This window comes from Chaetodon auriga, chromosome 4 (assembly GCF_051107435.1).
Source record: "Chaetodon auriga isolate fChaAug3 chromosome 4, fChaAug3.hap1, whole genome shotgun sequence".
In the NCBI taxonomy this organism is placed as follows: domain Eukaryota; kingdom Metazoa; phylum Chordata; class Actinopteri; order Chaetodontiformes; family Chaetodontidae; genus Chaetodon; species Chaetodon auriga.
The window spans coordinates 23,066,229-23,091,919 of NC_135077.1; the positions used below are offsets into that span (position 1 = coordinate 23,066,229).

The following is a 25,691-nucleotide window of genomic DNA, read 5'->3' on the forward strand; positions in this document are numbered from 1 at the left end:
CCAAGAATTAGCCTCAAGGTCTTTTCATTTCATGCATATCCAAAGCCTTTCCAACTTCATCAAACTTCACACTTTTTTATTCAAACTTCGACTAACCAAATGAGTTGAGTTAACCTGGCTCATATTGAGTTACTTAAGTACTCAATATTCTTTCATGGCTTCATCTGAGAGCAGCCTGATAAAACAGAATATCATGAAAACGCAGATGGATGGTTTGGTCTCATATTCTCCCCTTTTCATCGTTTATTCATCATTTCTTATAACAGCATTATTATATTAGTCTCACTAACTGGACCCAAAACCACATTAAATATGATATTGTGGGTTCAATTCTGAAAGTATCAAGAGGAAGAGTATGATCGGTCACACCTTTGAAATAGGAGATTAAAGCGAGGGGACTCATGAGACATCAACCATGACAAAATGGAATTCCCGAGTATCAGATGATGCAGTATCAGGTCTCAGACCGACGCTGTGTGACGTGAGCAGTGGCCTGACTGATGAGGACATGGCAGTGTGACAGCGACACCTGCCATCGAGCCGGTCCCCGGGAGACGCTCGCTACCTACGCAAACTGCTGACCAAGTTCTACGGAGAAAAAAAGCAGAAACACCCAAATTTATGGGGAACATCTGCGGTGTGGTGACAGGCTGCAAGTCAAGATCAGAAGGCGAGTTTTTAAGAACTTGTGCCTTCATGATTCAAAATGACATCCACAGCATATGTTATAGGAGATGACGTTTTTGCCTCATATTTATGACAGACACTTATAGCAGCAGTAATACCACCAGTAACAGTGGCTACAAGTACATTTACTCAAGTAATGAAATAGTACACCACGGCAAAGGGTACTTGCACTGTACCTGAGTATTTACATTTTATGCTATTTCATACTTCGACTACTTGACAGCTATAGTTACTAGTTACTTCGCAGATTAAGGTTCCACATCAAAACGTCATCTGCTACTGAAATATGTATTTTGATCATCCAGCTGTATATAAAGTAGAGAAATTATGCTGCTCATACACCCAGCTGCAGTTTCTATGGCACACACCTAGCTAAAACAAATGCAGACTAAATACAAGTGCCCCACACCACAGTAAATCCTACCTCCATGATAAAATGTTCAGCTTTGGTTGAAACCGTTTTAGAGAAATGTTCATTCAACTGTGCAGACTGCAGTGTTGCTGGGCTGTATTGTGTACTGTGAGCTGCTATTTATTCTACCCCATTAATATAAATAGGGTGAACCAAATCTTTCAAAGTGAAATGTTGTGCATGAGAAATAAACCCAATAATATAATTTCTAATAATGTAACACTCTGAAAGGGGACATTCTGCTTTATTTGTACATTTAGCTGATAACATTGTTAGCTAAAGAGTGACCGACTTCCAGCAGCTGAACTTCTTACTTTGCTGCAGTGATGTACAGGTGTTCCCCATGAAATATACAACTTATAGCTGTAATGGACTATTTGACACAGTGATACTGCTACTTTTACTTAAATAAAGGATCTAAGATACTTCTTTCACAACTGAATAACAGTATTGGAAGCAGCAGCAGTACTTTTTTGATATTAATGCTTTTAATGTTCATTTTTTTACACCTAGGAATTTGTGTCAAAGCAATGATTTTGTCACTATGATTGTTTCTATTTAGAATTTATTGTTTATTCCTATGTTACGGTCTGTGTTTTTCCTAATGCCACATAATAGTTTATGAAACATATGGACTTCTGGCCACCTTGAAATGTGTTAAGAAGTGTAATAGTGGGCTATTGGCGCAGTGTAGTGGCATTAGTAATTGAAAGACAGTATAAGTAGTAAAAATAAAAAGAGCAATAGTGGTGATAGTAATAGTAGAAGTAGTAATCGTGAAAATCTGTCATTTATTGATTGTACATTATATACTAACACACAAACTCAAAGTAAGCAGCAGAGACCAAACGCTGTTGGCAGAGTTTACATCAACAGCTTGCCTGCTGAAGCCCACTGGCTCCTTCCCCAAGAGAAATTATTTGCAAAAATCTAATATTGCCCTGTATTCAACCAGTGAAAGTGGAAAACGAACAATCTGCCATTGTGGTGGTTTGGGAGACTTGTACTTTGTTTGTACTTTGTCTATCATATATCGGAGGTTCATGGAGGATCGCAGTAGTACATACACTCAATGTGCCTTCATTTGTTTAAACCTTGATGTGAATCTTTGCAGAGTATTGCCCTGCTCTCATCATCTCCCACTGCCCATTAAACCAACCTTGAGCCATTTCTTTAATGAAATCCACTGACTTCAGACCTTGCCCAGACCTTGACAGTCTCATTTGACTGACCTGTCCCTTTAAAAACACCTACAGCATCTTGACTAATCAGGAATTCCAAGCAGAGAGAATCAGTGAACAGTGAACAGTCTCTTGTCTGTCTGTCTGTCTATCTATCTGTCTGTCTGTCTCTCTCTCTCTCTCTGGTTTCTGCTCCAAAGCGGCTGCTTACCAATAGCCAACATTCACTTTGAAGAGATGCCCCCTCATACTGAATTCTGATTGGGTCAGTGCGATACGATTCACTGCCATGTCTGACAGCTGTGTACCAGAGTGAGAAGGTGATGGAGGGGAGGCAGAGTTAGAGAGACGGCCGGGTCTGGAGGGATGAGAAACAGGGTAAAGGTGTGATGCTAAAGAAGGGGACAAAAGCGGAGGAAAAGAAGAAAATGAAGAAAGAGTAATGAGATGTCCAGAGAGGGAGAAAGGTAGAGTGTAGAAAGGAAGTGAGAAAGAGAAATGAGACATGTACAAAGAGAAAGACAGGATGTTTGAAGCTGCCTGCCTGACATTAAAGCATAGGCTTTATAAGGCAGCTGAGCCTTGACACTGAGGGGTAGGATGAGGAGGAGAAGAGGAGATGAAGGGTCCCTCTGTTACACCCTGTCAGTGAAGAGAACTGACATAACGAATAATGCAATCTGTGCATCTAACAATCTGCAACACTGTCTATTCAACAGCCAAGATTTACCACCGTGTACAGTGTGTGCTGTATGTTCTGTAACTATGTAGCATTATGCCAGGGGATCATTAATAAATGTACCAACATAACAGATGTTTGCATGCGCAGAGAAAACAAGCACATCCGTGTGACATTTGAGATTGAAGTCAAATATTTATCATTGATTCACTACTCATCTTGCCAACAAATCATACCCCTGCCTCGCCTGTAGTAAAACACCATATTACTCTGATGCAAATGAGCTGCAGCGAGCATGATGCATGGAACTGGATGCAGTATCTTCGGGAAACTCGCGGGCAGCACAAGCCTCCGCCACTCGTGTTGCTCTACTCCGCACCAAGACGCACATTACAGCTTATGGATGGCATGGGAGACGAGGAATTACGGTGGGCTGCGGTGAAAGAGCCCAGAGGCCACGGCTTCTTTGTAGTGAGTAATGATGTGTGTGAGTGGGGGAAGGTGTTTGTGTGTAGGAGCTGCTGGTTTTCCCACAGTAATGAGTGAGCGTGATGGCATATTGCAAGAAAGAAAGGCAAAACAAAAAAAACCCCTCATACTCCTGAACACATACATGCAGAGATTTAAGGAGGAGCGGAGTGAAATGGGAGCAAATAATGTGTGGGAGGGATAACGACACTGGAGCGACCGATGAGAGGACCGATGCTATAGATCAGCGAATAATTATTTCAGACCCTGAACCTGCGAGCTCCATCCATTATTTCCTCTGGGGTTACGATGAGTGTTTGTTGCCATAAGTACAGTATGTGTGCGCAGTAAAATGTGTCGGCCTGTCTGTGGAAAAGTGTGACACACAGACGGTTAGCTGCATAGCTAGAATAGAGGAAAAGTAACTAGACAGCTAAACACAGAGCATGAGCACTAGCGGGGGATATGACCGGGCCTCAAGAAATGCTGAGGTCATTAGTCCAAGACCCCTCAGTGCACCACCATCTCTGTTTTTAAACAATAAATAATATATAATAAAAATTCCCATAAGAAAATGCTTAGAATATGACCTTAGCATCCTCAATCGTAAGACCCTAGACAGTGAGCTGGCTGGATAGCTAGAATAGGCAGATGGACACAGATAGTGAGAGGAATGTCTGGACAGCTAGACAGACAGAAAGACAGCTATTCCTCTACCTCCATTCCATTTAGCTGTCTGTCCTTGTTTGTCTATCTTTTTTGGGGACAGATACAGACAGACAGCCACATACTGTATGAACAGTTACAAAAAAAAACCTAGACAGACAGCTAGTTAAGTCAGCTGTGCCTGCAATTTGTTACTAGTTGCAAGGTTTTGAAAACTAGCAGCAGGTTAGTGAACACAAAGCCACAATGTTGCATTTACACATCAGTTACTGTAAATGTGGTCAATGTTAGCTAAAATCATATTATACGCAAGTAGGGACGACTGCTTACACAGCTAACGAGTGATTTTACTACTGGACTAGTCATGCAGCGAAACCTCCACTAGACCTACCAAAAGACATAAGTAGATAAACAGATCTTTATTCAGTGAACGATGTTTGGCTCAGTTCACTGTGATGAGGCGCTCTGAAGTGCTCTGGGACATATGTCTATTTAATCCTCTCTGTAGGACTATTAATATTCATCAGCATCAACCAACTGCGATCAATTGCACAAATAAAAAAAAATTAAAAAAAAAAAAGAAGAAACATCTTTCCAGGTTTTATTCCCTGAGATCACAGGGCAGGACTGATGTGAATGAGCCTATACGCTGCCTGTGAGTTTAAAAGCTGATTACTTTTCATGGAGCAAACACAGAGTAAACAGGGCTTTGAAGAGTCCTGAGCCATCTTAATGAACCATGTTGTCTGAATATTTTGAAAGGTGTACCCTGGAATAAGAAAGCAGTTTGAGGGAGGGAGAGTAAGAGATTTTCCCAAGCAACTAAATACCAGAGCATACTGTGTCATCAAAAACTCTGTACTTGCTAACAGTCCCATGGGATCCCAGTGTTTATTACGCACCACAGTGCATATATTTTGATGAAACTATCATACTTCAATTAGTCCATTCAACCTTACAAGTAGTTCAAAATGATGTTTTCCTGAGGGTGGCACTTGGGGAAAAGTAAAGCCTGGAGATAACCAAAATCATGATGATCGTAGGAACCATACTGATGCCAGATTTAAACATGATCTGGCCAGTAGCTGTGTGGATATTCAAGGATTACAAATCAGTGGTAGGAAACTGCCCTGTGTGACCCTAAGCGACCTGCAAAAACCACAGGTTCATTGTGGCAATTCAACTGTAACACAATATCAACTGATATGATAAGGTCCTTAAATGGGGTCCTGCTTTATTATCTGATCTTTAGGTCCCATCCTGAGGAGGATCACGGTGTCAAAATTGAGTTCATTGACATTAGTTGAGTACATCCAGTGTCAATCATCTCTGACCAAGCATGAAGCAATGTGTGCTGTATGTGGCAAGACATAAAGTAAGGGTGTGGGGGTCTGGGTGGTGTCTGGGTATGCAGATGTCCACTATAACTATGATCTCTTGCTATCGTTAACAATACTGTGGCTGTCGTGCAGATATTGTACACAGAATTTTTAAATGTTTAGATGCAATTTGGGATTTTGCAGAATCCCATATCAACATCCTTGGCTGACAATGGTTCAGGGTTGAACAGGAGGGGTTTTTCAGCGGCTGGCAGCTCATTTCCTCCCCAGGGCCCCTCAGCAGGTTAATCTGGCTATGGGGACATTCAACTCTGGAGGGAAACGTTGAGGATTTAGACTCAACAAACTGCTGGACTGCCAGCCTGTCAATGTGGGGGGGGTTTGTCGTGGTGCATACAATGAGCTCCGACAAAAATGAATTCAGCATTTTGATCATGGGTACACTGGGCACATGGCAAAGAGCACACAGATTAACGCTACATGACAAAGCTAAGGTGGGAATCTCATTAATGTCTAAAGTCTGCAGTCAGTGGGAAAGGCTTGTGAGAGCGTTAATCCCACTCCTGACAAAGCCAAGCATCGCTGCTGACTGAAGCACCTTACAAGTGGGAGCGGAGCAGCCGACTGGCAGCAACGATAGAGTTACTAAGCAGGGGTGGCCTTCACATAACAGCCGCTCAGTGAAAACAAAAGCCCTGGCCATGTCTGCGGAGGCTCTCTTTCCCTCGCTGCAAAATCTAATAACCGATGTTCGCAGCATCTTTCCTGCCTCGTCCAAGGCTGAAGCGTCCTTATTACAATAGATCGGCCTGAATTGATTTGTCTTTAGAAGCCTCGGGGAAACAAAAAGGTCCCATTGATTTCTGGTTTATAGTGAGGCCGTCTAAGAAGTTCGAGCTTGTGGCGAAGCAGAGAGCAAGACACCTGGATGCCTAAAGTAAGCACGAGAGGGTGCAGGGTTAAGGACGCACAGGTGGTGTGTGGGGTGTTGGTTTGAGCGGGTGCGCTTTGTGCCATGGCTTCTATTGGACATAAACAAGGCCATTAGTCTGGTGCTGCAGCAGCTCACCTGTCTTCATAGCTCAAGTGCCAGGCAGTGTCAGCACGGTCCCCTATCAATCACACACACGTCAGGATGCCACAACAGAACAACACGCTGCTGACAATGGTGGAGATCTGCTACAACACCGCTGGGACGTGTTCTGTCAGACTTAGAGCGAACAGAAAAAGCAAAACACAGAAAACACACACAGCGCTTCTGTTTGGATTTAACCTTGCAGAAAGTGCCTCGAATGTCATAAGAGGATTAATAAAGGCTAAGCTTCATCCAAGTACACCTCCTGGACACTGCTATTTTTACTCCAATATAGTTTACACTTTCATATGGTGGCAATTGAGATTAAGCTTCTCGCCAGAGTGACTTGACATTGAGCACAACAACAGTATGCCTTCAATTTCTGATCATTTAACTAATGCACACATCTTCAAATCCAAATACGCCTGTCCTAGCATGAACTGAGTGGGTCTTTCTCACAGCTAAATATACTTTAAATACTACTAGACAGAAAAACAATCACGCCACCGCTGTGAAATCATCAAAAGCGCGCTCACCTTAACCGTACGTGTAAATGTTGCACAGGTTTTAAGCAAATTTCTGACCTTTTAGCTCAACAAAAAGTGCACCAGTGTGTGGGTGAAAAGACGGCATATATAATCAGTAAATCTGACACATAAAGTCATATCATTGCTGCTTCACACCTAAGATGGTATTTCTGATGTTTTTTTAATGATTTTTGTCACTCCATGTGTTGTTTTTGACAGCTGCTGTGGTTACAGACAGGGGTGACATGCATAAAGAGCCCTTATTTGTGCTGGATTCTTTATTCTTTGTGCTGACTGGCAGAGTGGAGGCATGTAACGGTGAGCGGCAGCGTGGCATGAATGCTTTGTCTCCAGTGCAATGAGGTAGAGGTGTTTGACAAAGTGCAAAAATCTGTTAAAGCCATCACTTAATCACATCTCCTCCTTTTCTCAGACAGGCATTAAAACTTTTTTGCACCATTGTAGCTTTTTTTTTCTCCGGAATTCCTGGGGTTTATATTCAGGTCTAAAGAAAGTCTGTCGAAGATGGGGTTGAGTCTGAAGCTATTCTTGTATTGGGGAACCAGGAAGAAATGCTGAATATGATGGAAGTCATAGTGCATCGTGACGGTGCAACATCCATCCACCTTTCACTTACAAACATACAAACAAGACCTTTCCACACAAGCAATTGTAGGAGTGGTTTTTCAGTGTATAAATCTCCCAGCCGAGCGTGACGATCCCTCAGTGAAATCAGCTGCTAGAAGAAAAAAGTCCCAGGAAAAGGTCAAAGCATGATGGGAGCACAGAGAAACAGACAACCGAACATTGTATTGATTAACTCCTCTTTGTCGTTCTACAGCTTTGACTTACATCCAGACCTTTCTCCTGCTGCAGAGCACCTCTGAATACAGCAGCATGCTGCACAGATCTACGGTGTGACTCAACACAACTGCCTCAGGTGTGATTTACAGTCACGCCGCTGCTGGAAATGACAACATTGTAAGGACGGGGTGTTTGTGGGAGAGAGACACTGTTTAAATCCACTGCTGTTGGGCAGCTAAAAGGATTTTTTTAACACAGTTTCATTCTTGTGCCTGAGCATGACTCCCTTGACTTACAGAAATCCTCCCGAGACTCTAAAGGTATCTGACGTGGAGTCATGACAGCCAGGAAACTGGAAATGTGTATATTTCAGGCAGATTGATATTTGCTTCAGCTTGATTCAATTAAAATAAAACGGAGCTCTTATACTTGAGCGCACAGTATTTTGTAATCGCTACTGTCAATCAAAAACTAAATGAAGCAATGTTTGCCGCCTCTTGTTTTCTTCATCTGCCCCCTCCCCAGACCCCTCCCACTTATTCCTCCACCCATTTGCCCTCTCCCTCTGTCTTCCCATCTCTTATTCCTGGGGCTCAGCAATTGTTCTTGTTATTGCTGAAGAGCTCATGGGGGCTTTGTGTCAGTGCGTATGTGTTTGACGACGAGGCGGCGGTGGTGAAAAATGAGGCAGGTGGTGGCAATTTATCAACACTTGAGGGGCGCATGGTGACACTCTGGCAGAGTGAGGCGAGGCGGCGCAAAGCGCGACGCTGGGAGTTTTTCTGTGTGAGGCCAGGCATGATGAAATGGATGCGGTTTCTCCTCCGCTGCATCAAACAGACAGTGGCAAGCGGAGAGAAAGAGAGAGGGGAGAGGGAAGGGTCTTCCCTCTGTATGCAGGCTTCCACTTCCACATCAAGCATCTGCTTTTCTCCCTCAACAACTCCCTCTGCATCATCCCCATCACCCTCTCCCCCTCTCTCATCCAGTGAGTCAGTTTTCAGGGGTTTACTCTGCAACTGTGCAACATGCACTTTTTTTTCTTTCCCTTTTTTTCTCTTTCCAATGCAATTTGTATCTCTGTTGGCGTAGAAACAGATGACAGAATGCCAATAGAAACGAGGAATGAACAGGGAGAGAAACTCTTTCACAGTCCAATGATGCCATGTCAACTCTGGCTCCCACCCACCAATCAAACAATCAAACAATCTGATTAATCTCCCTCCCTATCATCTGTGCTGTCAACCCCCTAAATCAGCACGCACACACACACGCACACACAAACACACACACACCCTAACTACCACTACATTCTCTGACCTTTTCACAATTTATATCCCTCCCTATTCCCTCTGCTCCAAATTCTCCACATCAGTGCATAAACACACAAATACACACAGACACTGTACACACACATTGGGTACTGTACTACTGGCCCTGCTCGATGCCTGCAGCTGCCTCAGGCACACTGCGCAGCTCTCTCCACTGGGAGGAATGCATGGAGCGAAAGACGCATCAAGACAATGGAGGGTCAAGTGATAAAAAGTTGAAAAAAAAAAAAAAAAACTGAAAAAAACCCAGAAAACACGAGTACGAAGAATACTGGATGGTAAATTAATAATAATAATAATAATAATAATAATAATAAAAAAACCTCTTGGCTGAAAGTTGTCCTTCACTAGTTCAAAATTACTAATGACTCCATCTGGTTAATATCTCAACAAAAAGCAGAGCGTGCCAGCGATTTTATCTCACTGCCAGATACGGGAGGAGACACACAGAACAGATTAGAGAGGCCTGAAACAAAACACAAGCAAATTTTGATGAAGCCAAGCCAGCGAAACTGGAACAAACGAGGGAACAATAAGTGGGGATGGTAAAACAAGGACAAATAAGAAAAGGAAACAAGACAACAACAGAGCAAACGCCTGGGGAGAAACAGAGAAAAATGGCTTCATCATAACTGCAGCTTCGATTTCAACATCAAATTGAACAGGGAGCCCTCTCTGTTTCATGTTCACTCACATACAAACAGAGAGAAGGAGAACGACGTGACAAATTGTGGATAAAACAGCACAGCAAACAGCTATGATACAGTGACAATTAAATGACTTTGCACTTTGTGATAAAAATCCATTTGATGCAAGTGTGCAGGGGTCTTTGAGGAAAAATAAAGGGCTGTTCTGACCAGAAGCTGAGCTGCCTACTGCAGATCTGCAGTCTGTCCATGCAGCATATAAAACAGGTTAACTGGATATAGCCAGAGTTAATGGACTCTCCATATTTGTTCCCAAAAACTGCAACTTCTATTGGCCAAAAGTATGGAAGTGCAACTAAAATGAACTTCCATAGAACAAGCAAAAATGCACTTTGTCTTAAACAACATTGGCTGAACAGCTCTGTAGAGCTGAGGGCAGTCATGGAGTTGGCTGATAACACTCTGTACCATCACTCTGAGTAATGTGTTCACATTGCATGTCGTTTGATCCCGTGTTGATATAAAAACATTACTGCAGCTTTAAAGGATAATTCTGATTGAATCCAAGTTGGGTCTTATTCAGAAATCATTCTGGTGTGTTTCACTCACTTTGCACTCACCAAAGGACCTGCTGAGATCTGAGAATGTGTAACACAAATGACCAGACAACCAGACAGATAGTGGGACCAGTATGTATGTATGTATGGTTTAGCTCTTATCTAACCTACTTTCTCTGGTGGCAAAACCTAAAGTTAGCACACCCAAAATGTTGTAATAATGTCTAGTTGCACATGAAAACTGTATGCAGACAACAATACATTAATCTTGAGGGATAAATTAATCATTAAAGGTAAGCAGGTAAACAGTGTGGAGAGCAAAAGAGGCGGAACGCACCGGCTGCAATGTAATCTCTGAGCCCACCGGCTATCATAAAACAATTTAGCTTTGTATTGCCTGTTCTTTAATGTATCTGGATTCATATGCATATTATCTGCAATGTCGAGCTGTTGTCGAGTTTGAAGGTCAAGTTGCTAATCAGACCGTAAACAATGACCATGACTGGCTACACTGGTGAGAGGAGGAACAAGCATGGAGAACGGACAGACAGAGAGCTCGAGACAGACGGAGGGGAAAAAAATATCATTAAAGCTTCGTGCCCCTGAGCCACCTGAACATGTTTTATTTACTGTCCCTTAGAAGCAGAAGCAGAGTTGGTGTCAGAACTTTTTGCTCCACAGTCTGGGCTGAGCGCCTGATACACACAGCCAGAGGCTACAGTCCTGCAGGACACACTAGAGCCACCCACCCACACCCCCCCACACAAACACACACACACACACACACACACACACACACACACACACACACACACACACACACATAATGATTCAGCAAACTTTCAGATACTACATCACACATTATATTTTCTATTAACTATAACAGATTAACGCAAACTTTAAAACTGGATATTTTCAAATGACAAATGACACATTCTTCTGAGAGCAGTAGCTTATGGTGACTAACGTTAACTAACTTCAGACAGTGTTGGAAGTGAGAGTGAGTTCTCTGACTCTGATTCTTCTCTTCTTGTGCTGCTGTTAAATTGCATTTTTACCTTTTTAACATGTCCATGGGACGTTTTATTATACGCTAAACATATCGTGTGCAAAATAAGCCGCCAATGCCATCAGTGGACCAATGACACTCTCACAAAGACAGATTCAGACAGCCAGAGTTTCATACGTCACAGCCCCGAGGAACTGACATTCATAGATCCATGAACACTAAATGAAGGCAAAGGTGCATATCTAAGCTATTTTAAGGCATGACAGGATTTTTTTTTTTTTTACAGAAAAAAAGCTTCTTAATATGTAATTCTGAAAACACATGCATTCTTCTTTGTCCAAAATCAAAGCAAAGCTGCATGAAAACTGCATTGAAGAAGACACATGACTAATTATTTGTGCACCTGCCAGGCTCTGCAGAAATCTAACTGGGGAAATCAACGTTATTGCTGACTGAACAAGCCACCCACAGCCCAACATGACGTGCCCCATGACAAAAGACACACACCTCCATCCATTGTGGCCCCATTTGTGGACAAACGAAGCCAAACGGGTCAATCTGAATTCCTTTAAAGTGAACTGATGGTGTTTAAAAACTGTCAGTGACATGGTGGTGAAACACACTGGTGTTTCTGAGAGGGAAGAGTGGAGCGTGATGAAACATTCACTGCCTCTGCATATCAGTCCTCCACTTAATTCAAAGCTGAATAGTACCTCCAGCAACAATCCGAGTCCTTGTACCACTCTAACTTTTTAATAAGAGCGTCTGCTCCCAGCAGAGCGCATCAGCCCAACCTTGGGCCGACTGCCTCTGCAACATTTTCCATGACATTTTAGAAATGTTTTGAAAAGGGCAGTCAAGTTTGTATAACAGCATGAAGTTGATTGAAACAATCTCAACAGTTGAAACTGAACAGTTTCCTGATGACTGATTGATAGTTTGGGACGATGGGATTCAAATCCCAGATGACAACTCACACATAATAAAAGCAGTAATTAAATTTGAATAACAGCAATAATTAAAGTTATTGTTTTGGGGTAGTCATGTGGTTAAGTCAGTCACAAGCAAGGATGGAGCGAGGTTCACTGCTTTGTGAACACATGATTGTACAAAGCACATTACTGCATGGACTCAGGAACACTTCATAAAAGCGCTGTTGGTAAACACAGTTCATTTGCAACTGACTGCATTCAGTTTTGATTTACCTTTTACACAGCGTCCAAACTTTTTCAGAACCAGGGTTGTAGAAGAAATCAGACCAGCTGAAGTATTGTTTTCCTATAGTTAAGGCATCATGTTGCCATTCAGCAATAAAAGCAATCAATAGCAGTAGAAGTTAAATCCAGCATATCGCTCCATCACTCTGACCACTAATAAGTTTTTATCCTCTTGCCTTGACTCCTTGCTTTTTCTCTCTTACGTGGGCATTGATTTTTCCACACTCTTGCTCCCTCCCTCCCTCCCTCCCTCCCTCCCTCTCTCCCTCTGCACCCCTGTTGTTTCCCTCCTCTGTTCGGATCTCTTCATCTCCTCTCCTGCTGCTCTGTCTTTCATGTCTCCCTCCTCTCTCCTTGACAGAGAGAGAAACTCTATTTCTCTTCCTCTGCCACCCAGGGACACCAACCTCAATCCGCTGTCGAGCCGCTTGCTCCCTCAGACTATCTGCAGGTGAACACTGGAATGAGCTAAGCCTGTTACTGTAGAGCTCAGAGCTACAGTAAAGACTGATTTTCAATCGTCTTCTGTCTCGACAAGAAGAAGCGTCTTAAATCACTAACCTGTCCGAAAACAAGCATATGCAACATTGGCTGGTTGCACATATGATCCGAAATAGATGTTTAGAAAAAGGTAAAATGATTTACAACAAAGAAAACAACAATATCCTACTGCTTCAAACTCCAGTTTTCAAGGCTCACACAGTTTATATGCTGAATTTGGAGAAGATTGGCCAGCATTTACACAAGGAGCTGCAGAAGCAGAAAAAGAGCGGCTTCTATTGAAAGATTTGTCTCAGACCACCGGCTCAGGGCCTGTCCAGCTCATGAGACAGGCGATAAGGCCTTCTGCAGGGTACGTTTACATCCAGCCTGGAAATTTCCTGTGTGTTTTATTTAGGGATAATCATTTCATTTTCTTGCAAAGCTGCAAAACCCGGGCATAAAACCTGACTTTTTATGACACATTTGGCAAACTCTGCCTAAACACACAACTTAGAATAACCACTTCAGATATGACCAACAGCTGTCTGAATTACAGCCACGAGTTACAAGTGAAAATATGAAGGGCATCGTAAATGACTGCATGCTGGTGCAAACGCAACAAAAACTAATGAGATCCTCGTCCGTCCATGGCATTACTTTCCACTGAATTTCACTGAAATATGTTCCATAGTTTTTGGTATATCCTGCTGACAGACAATCAAATCTACCTAATTAGTCATGTGCCTGCCAAATGTTCAGCAAACTGTCTTGGTGATAATGATGCACAGATACAAATTACAGTCCTGCTACAATGTAAATTAAGCCTGAAGTGTACAGCTCATCAGCTCTCACTGCTAACGTACAGTGTGTCTGATCGACTGTGCCTGCGGCCTGCTGAGAGTGAGAGGGTAAAGCTGGGTTAAGGCCGAGAGGAGCCTTCTACAGCCCTGCCTACTCAGCACAAAGCCTCTCTCCCTGTCTCAGTCTCTTTGTAGAGAGGCAGATCAAAGAGCACAGCGCGCTCAGAGGATTCACCACATCACGGAGCTTCGGAGCGGATGAACACGGACATCCCATTATGTTTCCCAGTGGGGCACGCTGAGGAATGTGATAGTGCACACACCCTTGTGTGCCTGCGTGAGCAACTGTGAACAAACCTGTGAGCGTGAGCGGCTGCTCCTCGGTCCTGAGCGCTCGATTCTGTGCACGTTTGAAAATACTTGGGTTCGGAGGGTGAGAGCGAATGATGATTGAGTTTTTCGAAGCATCTGAGTATGCCAACGATCTGCAGCTTTGATCGGTAATGAGGAAGGTAGGGTCGAACTGAGCGGCGCTGCCTGTTATTTCAGATGAGAATCACAGGATCAAAGGCTTTTTCTGTCCTCATCGTTCCTTCTCTCTTTCTGCCTCTGCATCTCTGCTTAACCCCCGGCGTCCTTCGCTCACCTCTGTCCTGTCACGCCCCTTGAAAATGCAGAGAAGTTGTCAAACTCTTAAGCATCTCCCCCTGCTGCAGGAGGATGGAGGTGTATACTGTTACTGAAACAGGACGTCTGAGTTCAGGCCCCCATCTTTGAGGAAAAACCATCAATCCGCCAGCACTGCCGCTGACCTCTGATCTGCTAATAAGGGATAAAGCTACGATATGTTTTCCTCACAGAGATCAGGGCCCGTGCTAAGTGGACTACACAGCGTTTGTAATGGATGAGTTTAATTTCACAGGTTTGATTCAAACTATTCTCTTGTTTTATTTTTCCTCTGCGCCTACTGCGCTCCAGCTAATAAGGCAGAAAGACGACATTTAGAGAAAAATAATTTGCTGGCAATTCTGATAAAATTCCGAGTTTTCCAGAGATACCAGAATGTTTACCCTCCTCAAAATAAATTTGCTTAATTTAAACAGCAAATTAGGTAAGAATGATTAGGCTTTCTACCAGGCTTTACTTTAGGATTTGGGGAAAATCCTCAGTGAGTCACTCGCTGTGGCACTTAAGCCTATTTTAAGACTGTGTAAATCTCTCTTCTCTCACTGTGTGCTGAGGTACCACACATGCAAGTTATTTGTGTGTGTGTGTGGTTGTGTTTGTGTGTGTGTCTGAGTGAGAATCCACTTGTGTATGATGTATTTTGTCACTTACTTCATTCTTTGATTCATGTGTCTGCAGCTGGAAAGTGTATGCGAATGTATTCTCTGGAGCGACAGTCTGCCTGTGGAGGAGGAGAGGGAGGATGAGGATGGAGGGAGGCAGAGAGAGAAAGAGAGGAAAAAAAAGCGAGGAAAAAAGAGGGGAAAGATTCCCCATTTAACAAGTTGTCACAAACTGTTCTCAGTTGTTCAGCTGCGTGAGCAGGAGCGCCCTCACACACTGAACATGTTCTTCTGAAGTTTGAAATTAAAATTAAGTGCCTTGATCCTGACTTTACACAGAACAAACCGAGCTCTTCTGTTTGCTGCCAAATCTGACAAACAACGTAAATCATTGTGTGACACACTGGGTTGTTTGTACAAATGTTTCTGAGGCTGCGCTGCCTTCTAAACATCATTAAGATATCACTGTGCCCCTACTCCAGTCCCAACATTGGAAAACTCTTCTTATCATCTCCTTTGTGGCTCCACAAATGACAAAAACACACCATGAAAGTCTTGCTGCGGGTTACTCTCTCCGATGGTTTTAAACAAACCAAACCTCAGCCTTTGAAGATGTGACGCTCAATAAAGGCAACATGATATGACAGTTGTGAACTTGGACCACGTGTCAAAATTTAATTACTAACAGAGCCTACTCGCAAAACATGCTAGATGTGTTATTTCATGGTTCTGTTGTCTTCAGTGTTAATCTACAATACAGAAAATTAGAAAAATAAAGATCACTGAATTAGAAGGTGAGTCCAAACTTTTCACTGGTTTTACATAAATAATTATATCTTAGTTAAATTCCACTTCACTCCTGGCCTGTGTGTCATCATCAGTACATAGTCTGTCACTTAGTACCTTTACATACACACTAGTTGCTGTTGTGACTCATCCTGATTTTAATTTATTTGGGATATTGCATGGATCACAAACGTGGATAATGTTCGAATCATGCAGGATTATTAATAACCAGGGTGCTGGTTTATTAACACCCCTGTATAATTTGAACATTATCTGGGTTCTTGCAGACTTTTTCACTCATTCATATCCTGAAGTTGTTGTATCTTTCCCTGCTCCCAAGGTTATGCTTTCCTTTGTTTTATGCCATTAATTCATTCTATCCTGTTATATATTGAAATGCTCATCTCTCCTCTCCTCTCATTTCAGTTACTTCACTTCCTGCCTTTGTGTTCCCTGCCTGTCTGAATGTCTGCCCTGCCCTAATTAGTTTCTCCCGCCCCTTATTAACCTTCCATCCCCAAATGTACTTTTAAAAATGAGTATTTTTCTCCTCTGTGAGCTCCTCATTTTCCTTTAGGAACTGAAAAACACAAACAATAACAGCTAATTATTCCTGGCTAATATTTATTATTTATAGTTATTTAACACCTTTCTGCTACATGGTGAATTGAGGTGACCGCATCATCGTGTCCCAAATGCTCCATTTTGAATATACAAAGGAATACACAGAAACTGCACTTTAGAACGCATCTAAAGTCTCTTTTTTAAGATAAGATAAGAAAAACGTTATTGGTTCCATGCTGGGGAAATTTTTAAATAACCTGAGAAGGTACTGGTGTGTGAAGGAGAGGCCCAAATACATGTGTTCCCCTCTCTCAATGCCAGTTCGTCTTTGTGCCCTGTTTTTAATTTAGAAATGTTGGCTCAATAGCTCAATTGGTAAGGTGTGTGCCTCATGAATTGAGGTTGTCAGTCCTCTGCAGTGGCCGCAGGTTCAACTCCCACCTGTGGCTCGTTTGCTGTGTGTTGTTCCCCCTCTCTCTGCCCCTCCTTCCTGTCGTACCTTCAGCTGTCTCTACCATAAAGGCTAAAAAGCCCCAAAAAAATTATTAAAAGAAGTGTCATAATGCTGTATCTTCAGTGCACATTTTGCCTGCATTAGGTCTCCATTGAAATTAGTGAAGCAACTTGGATGTTTGACGGCTTAATACCTCTGCATTAAGAAAATATATGACCTGCATAACAGCTTTGTATGCTATCCTTGGAGAATGCCAGTGTGAATCTGTGGTTGCACTAAAGTATGCAAAAGATTTCGTACTGACAAAATACTTCTGAACCGATAGCAGCAGTCCAGGTATATGGTTAACTTCCACAATCTACATAAAAAAGTGCAAAAAGGATTGCTTTTGAACCGCTGATATTCTGCTCGCCTCTCTGTTGTTATCATATCATTAATTGAAACTGCAGCTTTATTTTGCTGCCCATGGCTAACTCTCTCACAACACTGTGCAGTCAGTGTTTTAATGGAGAGAAAGTGGGCACTTTAAACAGCTGTCATTCCAGGATTTGGCTTTATATCTCAGCTATAATGATTTCAGTCACAGTGTTATGACAGCAAGCACAGCATCTTTAGTTGACTGCTCCCACAGAGTCTCAGCCTCAGATGCGGTGTGAGAAGTGGGATTTTTTTTAACAATGAAATGCATGCACTGTTATAGTTTGGGGGTTTGTGACATGGATTGCTCGTGCACTCTTGGTGACCGCATGGCTTGCCTACGCCTATAAACGGCCCTGAGCTGCAGTAAAATGCAAGCTTTTGTTGTAAGACAATGATTCTGCATTACTGGTTTCTGGATTGGCATAAATTTTTAAATTTAGGTATAAATCACAAGCAATGCAAGCTGACGTCACTCTGTAGTCACTGAATATATCTCCTTAAACTTGAATGACTGATGAATTACGCACAATTTTTAACCTGTTGGTCTTCGACAATATCCTCTTAGTTCCAAACAGGACTGACTCAGTTTTACCCAAATGTATTGAAAGCTGATTATCTATGAGCCAATCAGTACCATATAACAGAGGCTTGCATTTCACTGCAGCTGACATATCATTCATACACAGTAAATAATGAATAAGGGGGCCTTGGGGTACCTCGCTAATATCATTAGGTGCTGACTTTGACCCAATCCCATACTCCACAAAAAGGAAGTGTGTGAGTGCTGCCAGTACAGGTCAGGGTAGAACAAAAGAACCTGATATGTACAATATCATCAACGGTCATGCTCCTGAATATTTGTGTTGACAGGCAAAAACTCTTTTCATATACTGGCACACTTGTGCTATTTGGTCAATTAGTGCTGTCTACTTCCCAAAAGCATCAAGCAGAAGTTACAGGCACCAGCTTTGATCAATTGATTGCTTTGATTCAGTGAAGCTGTTTGAGCTCATAAACCTGGTCTTGTCTGATCAAGCTACTCTACACAGTCATCTGATGCTGGTTATGCCATTTAGATGTCAATTACTGACAAGTACTTGGGTGTGTGTGTGTGTGTGAAAGAGTGTGTGTATGAATGTTTGTTCACACCTGAGAGTCTGATGAAGGTGTGTGTGTGTGTGTGTGTGTGTGTGTGTGTGTGTGTGTGTGTGTGTGTGTGTTATGGGATAGAAAAACACTTCTGTGCCAATGAAAGTGAAGCCACAATGTCATATAAACTTGACATTACATTAAAAGTACACACGCACTCACACACAGATTCACAGGCAATAGTGTTAATATGACAACAAGGTTGAGGGTAGCCATTCTAAAAAGTGAGATCATACAGTATAACTATAGCTAGCCTACTTGTCAGTGAGGAAAAACAGTAATCAGTGATTCGGGTTCCCAGCTGGTGAAATCAGGAGTGATCACAGAGGATGTGTTTTCAGCTTGGATTTCAAAGTATCAACACCTCCACCTCACTTTACCTCCTGAATGTGACCACCAAAAGAGTGCTCATTAAATTGAGGAATAGTTGAGTAACCGGCATCAAAGATGTGATGGAGTTGGAGACACACAAGATACATGAGGAATGAGACAATTTAAACCCTTATTGGTAAAAAGGAGAATTGTGAAGTCAGCTCTTGCATGAACCGGCAGCCAATGCAGAGACATTACTGCCAGTATTATATGATGTAACATCTAAATCTTGTGAGGACTCTGGCAGCTGCATTCTGGACCAATTGGAGACCTTTTGTTGCTGTCTTAGATAGGCTAGGGGAAAACAGCATGGCAGCCTGTATTTGGGCTATTTTACAAAGGTGGAAGAAGGCAGTTTGTGTTATATATTTGATGTGTGGCTCCAATTTATGACAAGGGAGAAATACTATTCCCAGATTCCGAACTGTATGGGTCTGAGAAATTTTGCAATCTGTCACCTTTATGGAGAAATCTGTAAAAAGCAATGTGAATCTAGCTGGACCAACAAGCAACATTTCAGTCTTGTGTGCATTCAAATGCAGGAAAGTTTTGCACAGTCAGTGATGGACCAACCTGTCTGTAACCGAATGAGCTGGGACGAGTCATTGACTGTTACAGAAGGATAGATTTGTGTTACATCAGCACAAATCATGTTTTTGAAGATGTGAACCAGAAGGAGCAAGTGAACACAAAATGGGTGGCCCGACTACTAACCCCTGTGGAACACTGTTTTTGACCTTAGAGCAGGAAGACATAGTGTTATTGTATGCAAGGCGCTGCGCTGTATTACTCAGGTATGAACGGAACCAAGAAGGTGCCAGGTTCTCAAGACATTATAGGACGATGTCATAATCCACAGTGTCAAAGGCATTTAAATTTAATAACAGCAGACATGAAGGATCAGAGTCCGTTGCCATTGATAGATAGATATTTACCTTAGTTAGTGCAGGTTTCGTAGAGTGTTTGGGTCTGAAACCGGACTGAAACTCATCAGTAAGGTTATTACTGGATAGACAGGCAGTCAGTGGCTGGCAACCACCTTCTCTAACAGTTTGGATATGAGCGAGACATTTGAGATCAGTCTATAATTGTTAAGAGTTTGTGGGTCAAGGTTGGATCTTTTTAATGAGGGTGTAACCACAGCTGTTGGAACGATACCAGAAGTGAGGGATTTATTGATGATGTCAAGAAGAGGGGTTCCTACCATCGTGAACAGGTCTTTTTATGAGGTTGCCAGAAAGGGATTCAGAACACGTGGTTGGTTTGGAGCTGGTGACAATTTGGGAGAGAGTGTTTGAATTAATTGGATCAAACTGAAAAGGGTGGATGGTGGTTTTGGGGAGAGAGATCAGGGGTAGAGGGACACTGACTTACCGGTAATATTGTTGATTAGCTCAATCTTGTCAGTGAAATAGATGTGAAACACCTCAGCTCTAAAGCTGGTAACCAGTGTCAGTGATGTTTCACTGAGTTCATCCATGCTGCTGAATAAAACTCTGGGGTTACGTCTGTTGTTAGAAATCAGATCAGAGTAGTAATTAGATTTGGGAGGGCACATTTGTACTTTAGCAATGATTCATTCCAGGTCTGGCTTCTGCTGTTGTGTTGCACTGTTTTTTGTCCAAATTTCAGCAAGACTGTTTGAGCCAGAGCAGAATCACTGAACTATGAGGTAAAGTTGGGAGAGGGACGTTTTCTAGACTGAACAGGGGCCACAGAGTCAAGCGCAGTGAGTTGCTATTCAGTTCATTTGTTAAGCTATCCAGAGAGCCAGGGTGATTATTCAGTTTTTATGAGAGCATCAGGAAGGGATGATTGAGCACAGTACATTTGTTCGGACATTTAAAGTGCCGGTGGTGATCAGAATTAGCGTGGCAAACAGTCTTAAACCTGCAGTATCTGACAAGCTAACCTACTGTACAGTTTTCTGTCCCTGCACAGACTGCTGCTCCCTGTCTAGTGAGTAAAACCACAGTGAGCTGAGAGGCAGATCGAGGCAGAAGCTACCGCTGGAGAAATGTTTGAAAACCTAAAAACAGAATGGAACAGAGCAGCAGGTTTGAGACTGCTATTGATGTAGTTGCATATAGAAGAATTCTGCTCAGGGTCTCATAGATGCTTGAACTGAGCTTGCATGTAGACACACACAAACAGACCAGATACAACAACAGTAACACTGGGCCTCATCTGTCATTCCCTGCTTGAGAGACACAAACACTGGAGACGATCCTTTGAGTGTCAGCAAAACCACGATAATATGTCCACTTGGCCATTACAATATTCATGATGACTGGATCAGCTTAGCCATGTTAACAACAATTTTAGTCTATCTGCCAGCTCGTCCACCACTTCGGTCTCAAAACTATTGGATGGATTTGCGATGACAGTTTGTTTCCTCCTTTTGGCATGAATGTAATGACCTCTGTCAACCCTGACAAAAAAAAAAAAAAAAAAAAAAAGTCCAGTATTTTGGTTTATAATCAAATACTTAAAACTTAATATCAAACTTCAGCTGTACTTCGTGTTCAAAATTCTGGCATGCTAACATCAGAACTCTTTTCTCTTGCAACGGCTATGACAGACTGCGACAACTGAAGGCGGTAGTAGTCAACGTTTTGATGGCCCTGCTAGCTTATCCACCTGTAGACCACTTAAATTCTTTCAAGTAAGACTATGTAAGCCAAACTAAGTTTCATAGTTTGAAGATTTTCAATGATTTTAGTTGAATAGTTCAACATTTTGGGAAATATCCTTGTGTAACTGAGTCATACTGTATGTACAGTCCTACTGTATGTACAGTCCTGAAACTTAGTGCAGTCATACAATATCTGTCAAAATATTGCTAATAGCCTTACTGACAACCAGGGCCTTCAAACCTTAATGATCACTGTGCGCCTGTAAGTTCAAAGATACCTCCTCCTTCACCTCCACTAGAAATTTCTTTTATCCCCTTCTCCTCTTCTCCTTTATAATGATTGTCAGATTTGGTGGTTTTAATCCTGGTTCAACCATTTAAAAAACTATCTAACTTGGTTTTGAAAAGCGTTGTATATAAATAAAGTATTATTTCCATATATCTTTTATTAACTTTTACTTTGCATTTGGTCTATTGAGGTTTTTGTACATGAGATTACTGTCCATGTTGAATATTTTACTGCGAGTGCATCAGTTCTCCAGTGGGAGAGGATCGGGAGCAGACAGTTTTACTTCCATGTAGATTCAACTTTGTCATCTGTTACTTTCATAATTGTCTGTATAAACTTCAAAGGGATCCCGGTTCCACAGCATCTTCATTACTAACCAGCACCATGCAGAAGCCCACCAGTTACATTTGTTCTCTTTCTCGCCTCGAGACAGAAGATGAGAAGATCGATACAGCTATCATAGCTGTCCACTAAATAATACAACCAGCAGCCGGTTAGCTTGGGGAGTCAATTACTGAGCTTTAGATGTGACTTTGTTACCTGTTGTTAGCCACTTCCCCCTATTTCGACTCTTCATGTTATGCATAGAAAAAAGGCAGCTGGCTCCAGCTTCATATTTACGGTACAGACATGAGAGTGTTCTCCATCTTTTCTTCAAACTCTTATCAAGAAAGCAATATAAGCCTATTTCCCCAAATGTCCAACTATTCCTTTAAAATGAGAGGGAATATCACTGAAGCAGCTGCCCAAAACTTAAAACCCAAATGCTTCAATGTCTGTTCACCATATTCTCTAACCTGGCAAGCTGACAAAAATCTGCCCAATAAACCACCTACTTCTTAGCTCCTGCAAAATTTATTGACACGCCTGGTTGGCTTGTAACTAGGCAGTGTGAACCTAAAAAAACCTTCTGAAAAATGCAATAAAGAAAATTTCCCACTCTGGTTTGGAGCGCCATAAATTATCGTTCTGTGCGTACCTGACAAAGAGAAAATGGAGGGAAAAAAACTGTGATAAATTGTTAAGACTGTGACAACTGTGTCACTGCAGAGCAGAGAAAAAGCGAAAGTCTGATCAGTTCACAACTGGTTTCCTCTGGCCACAGTCCCTGGCAAGGCGAGAATGCACCGCTGAACAGATGTGCATTGCTGGCTCTCTGCAGGGGCTCTTGGTACATTCAGGCCACACACACATGCAGAGGTGTCAGAGTCCTGGCTTTGGTCCAGTGGCCTGGGGCAGGTCTTTATCCTCCAGCTCCCCAAAGCCCCTTAAGCCCTGCAGCTATGCCAGTCTGCTCTCCCCCTTTCCTTTCTCTATCTCTCCTTCCTTTTCCAAATCATTTTTACAATTCTCCTGCTCCCTGGAATCCACCTTCCATCACTTACTTTTTCTTTTTACACCAAATCCCTTGTATCACTCTAATCATTCAACTTTTTCCCCCAGATCTGTCTGCATCCTTCTCTTACCTTTCACTGACACCTCTCTCTCTCATATCCACCCCAGGGCTGCTCTTTCGTATCTCTCCAACCTTCCTCCAACCTCTCTGTGGAGGTCCAGAGTCCAGTGGCTGCAGCACCAGAATGTCAGTCAGCCATATATTAACATTTAGACAGCCTCAAGGCCCAAGGAGGAGCTCCAGTTTAAATCAGACACATCCTCTCTGCGCATTCAGAAAAGTTCCACAAGCCCACTGGAACAGCTGCCACCTGCGGAGCACTGGTGTCAATCTTCCTGGATGTTTTACCCCATCCGCTGTCAGACGTGACTGTCTTATGGCTGTGTGGGCTTCTCTTTCTCTCACTTTTTCCTCTAAGACTGGCGTGTTTCCTGCAAATTCTACTAACACCTTTTCTTGTGTCGCCATCAGCGTCAAGTCAACGTGACGTTCTAACTGCTCCACAGAGACTCTGGCTTTAAAAGAAGAAATGTACCATTGCTATCAGTGTGCCTCGAACAATCAGCTGTTTCCCATATTGATTTATCTGTTGATCATTTTTCATCAATTGTCTATAAGATGTGGAAAACTGTCATCGTAGTTTGCAAGAGCCGAGGGTGTTTTGTCTGACCAACAGTTCAAAACCCACAGATGTTCTATTTACACAGATATAAAAAAGAAAAAAGCAGTATATCCTCACATTTGAAAGCAGAGAGTCAGTCAAACAGTCAGTCCACACGGTCCACATGAAATATTCCCTTAAATATTGAATGATGTGCCATGAAATTCGGCCCCCAAAAGATGAATCCTAATGACCTTTGATCTCCTGACCTTCCTGCTGGTGCTGATTTATATGTGCAGCATTAGATAGTAACATATTATTGACACTTTGGTTTATGGCCAAATACCTGCAAAACTAATGACATCAGCCCCTCGCAGTAAAATAAGGCAGTGAATACGGTACACATTTAACTAGCTAAAAATGAGAAAGCTAACACGGTCTGTGTGAAGTTAGCTAGAGTTAGCTTTTAGCAGACTAGTGCTATAGTGCTGCTGGTTGTAAACATTCGTCGCGTTGGCTGACACGACAATCAATTTACAGTCAAAACTGTGGAATAATCTTCAGTAGATTGACAAACAAATAGCAGTAAAACTACAATAACGCACTGAACCTTGGCCAGAAACTCTTTACATTGTTTTTTTTTAACAAATGTTCTTTTTTTTTAGAGACCTTCTTTGTTGAGTCTATGCAGATTACTTATCATTTCATAATTTTTATAAATCAACACATCAGAAGACAACCAGACAACTTCCTCATTAAATGAACACACCCTCTAGGTTAAGTCATCGACAACTTCAGTCTTCTGAACATATTTTATTGATTTGCTGATTTTTAAAAAATGCCCATATAAATGTTATTCTTAGAAATAATGGATTAAATGACTGTGTGTGATGAAATGTAAAAGATGCAGTGACATCCCCCAGAGATTTATCACCTGACTCTGCAGTTCCCTTTAGCTCTACGGAGCACTTTAGCATCTTTTAGGTCACTGTCTTGGTTTGTTTTGGATGTGGAGTAGCCTGATGGTTTTATGTACTGAAATGTTCTTAGTATTACCTAAAGATTTAGAACTGGCCTCGTGTACTGGCCTATTGTGTAAATGTGTTGTCTTCATCTTGGCTTTGACAGATTCTTGATTTCAGGAGGAATAATGAAGGTAAACAACGATTAAATTAAGAAAACCGTAGCTTATAATGAATGTCAAATGTAGTAAGTTACTGCACACGGAGGATCCACGTGATCAAAAAGAAGCACTGGAAGTGTCTACTTTCAAAGTTGTGTCTTTCCTCACACACACACTATTTTACAATCAAACTTCGTGTAACTGTGGAAGACACACGAGTGAGACATGTTATTATTCAGTGCTGGGAGGGCAGAGAGAGGGTGGAGCATATTGATGGTGAGAAATCCCTGTAAGGATGACTCTTCATAGTTAACGTCCCTCAGCAGTCTCACAGAGTCTGGTACTTTTCTGTTGCTGTCAGCAGCCTTGTTGAATCGTGTGTGTGTGCACAAGCATGCTGGCATGGCTGCATGTGTGAGTGTGTATGTGTGCATGCTCGCTAATATGGGCTTTGTTTGTGTTACTGCGGAGGTGACAACAACCAAAAATACACTAGCTCTGCAGGCCTGAATTATTCAGGGAGTGGAGACGGAGCAGGGGGTGGAGATAGATGGATGGATGAGAGAAGGCGGCAAGAAGAAAAACCGTACAGGGAGGACAAAACAAGTCGGGGAGAACAAGGTGGTGAGAAGAAGTTAAAAAAGCGGGGACTCATCAAAAGCAAGCCATACGTACCGGTCACACACAGCCTGGTTGAGGTGACACACGAGAGAGAACACACGCATATATA

The 25,691-nt window shown here is 42.3% G+C and overlaps 1 protein-coding gene across 2 annotated transcripts in view; it reads right to left on the minus strand.

Moving 5' to 3' along the window:
• Positions 1–25,691, minus strand: part of LOC143319221 (endonuclease V-like) — a 60,362-nt gene that overhangs the window by 11,009 nt on the left and 23,662 nt on the right. Inside the window, exon 8 of one of the 2 annotated variants that reach the window (XM_076727988.1) lies at positions 15,222–15,291. The exons of the other annotated variant lie outside the window; for it this stretch is intronic. Coding sequence (XP_076584103.1) covers positions 15,235–15,291 — 57 coding nt within the window. The 3' untranslated portion in view covers positions 15,222–15,234. The remainder of the gene's footprint in view (positions 1–15,221; positions 15,292–25,691) is intronic. 2 annotated transcript variants of the gene reach the window in all.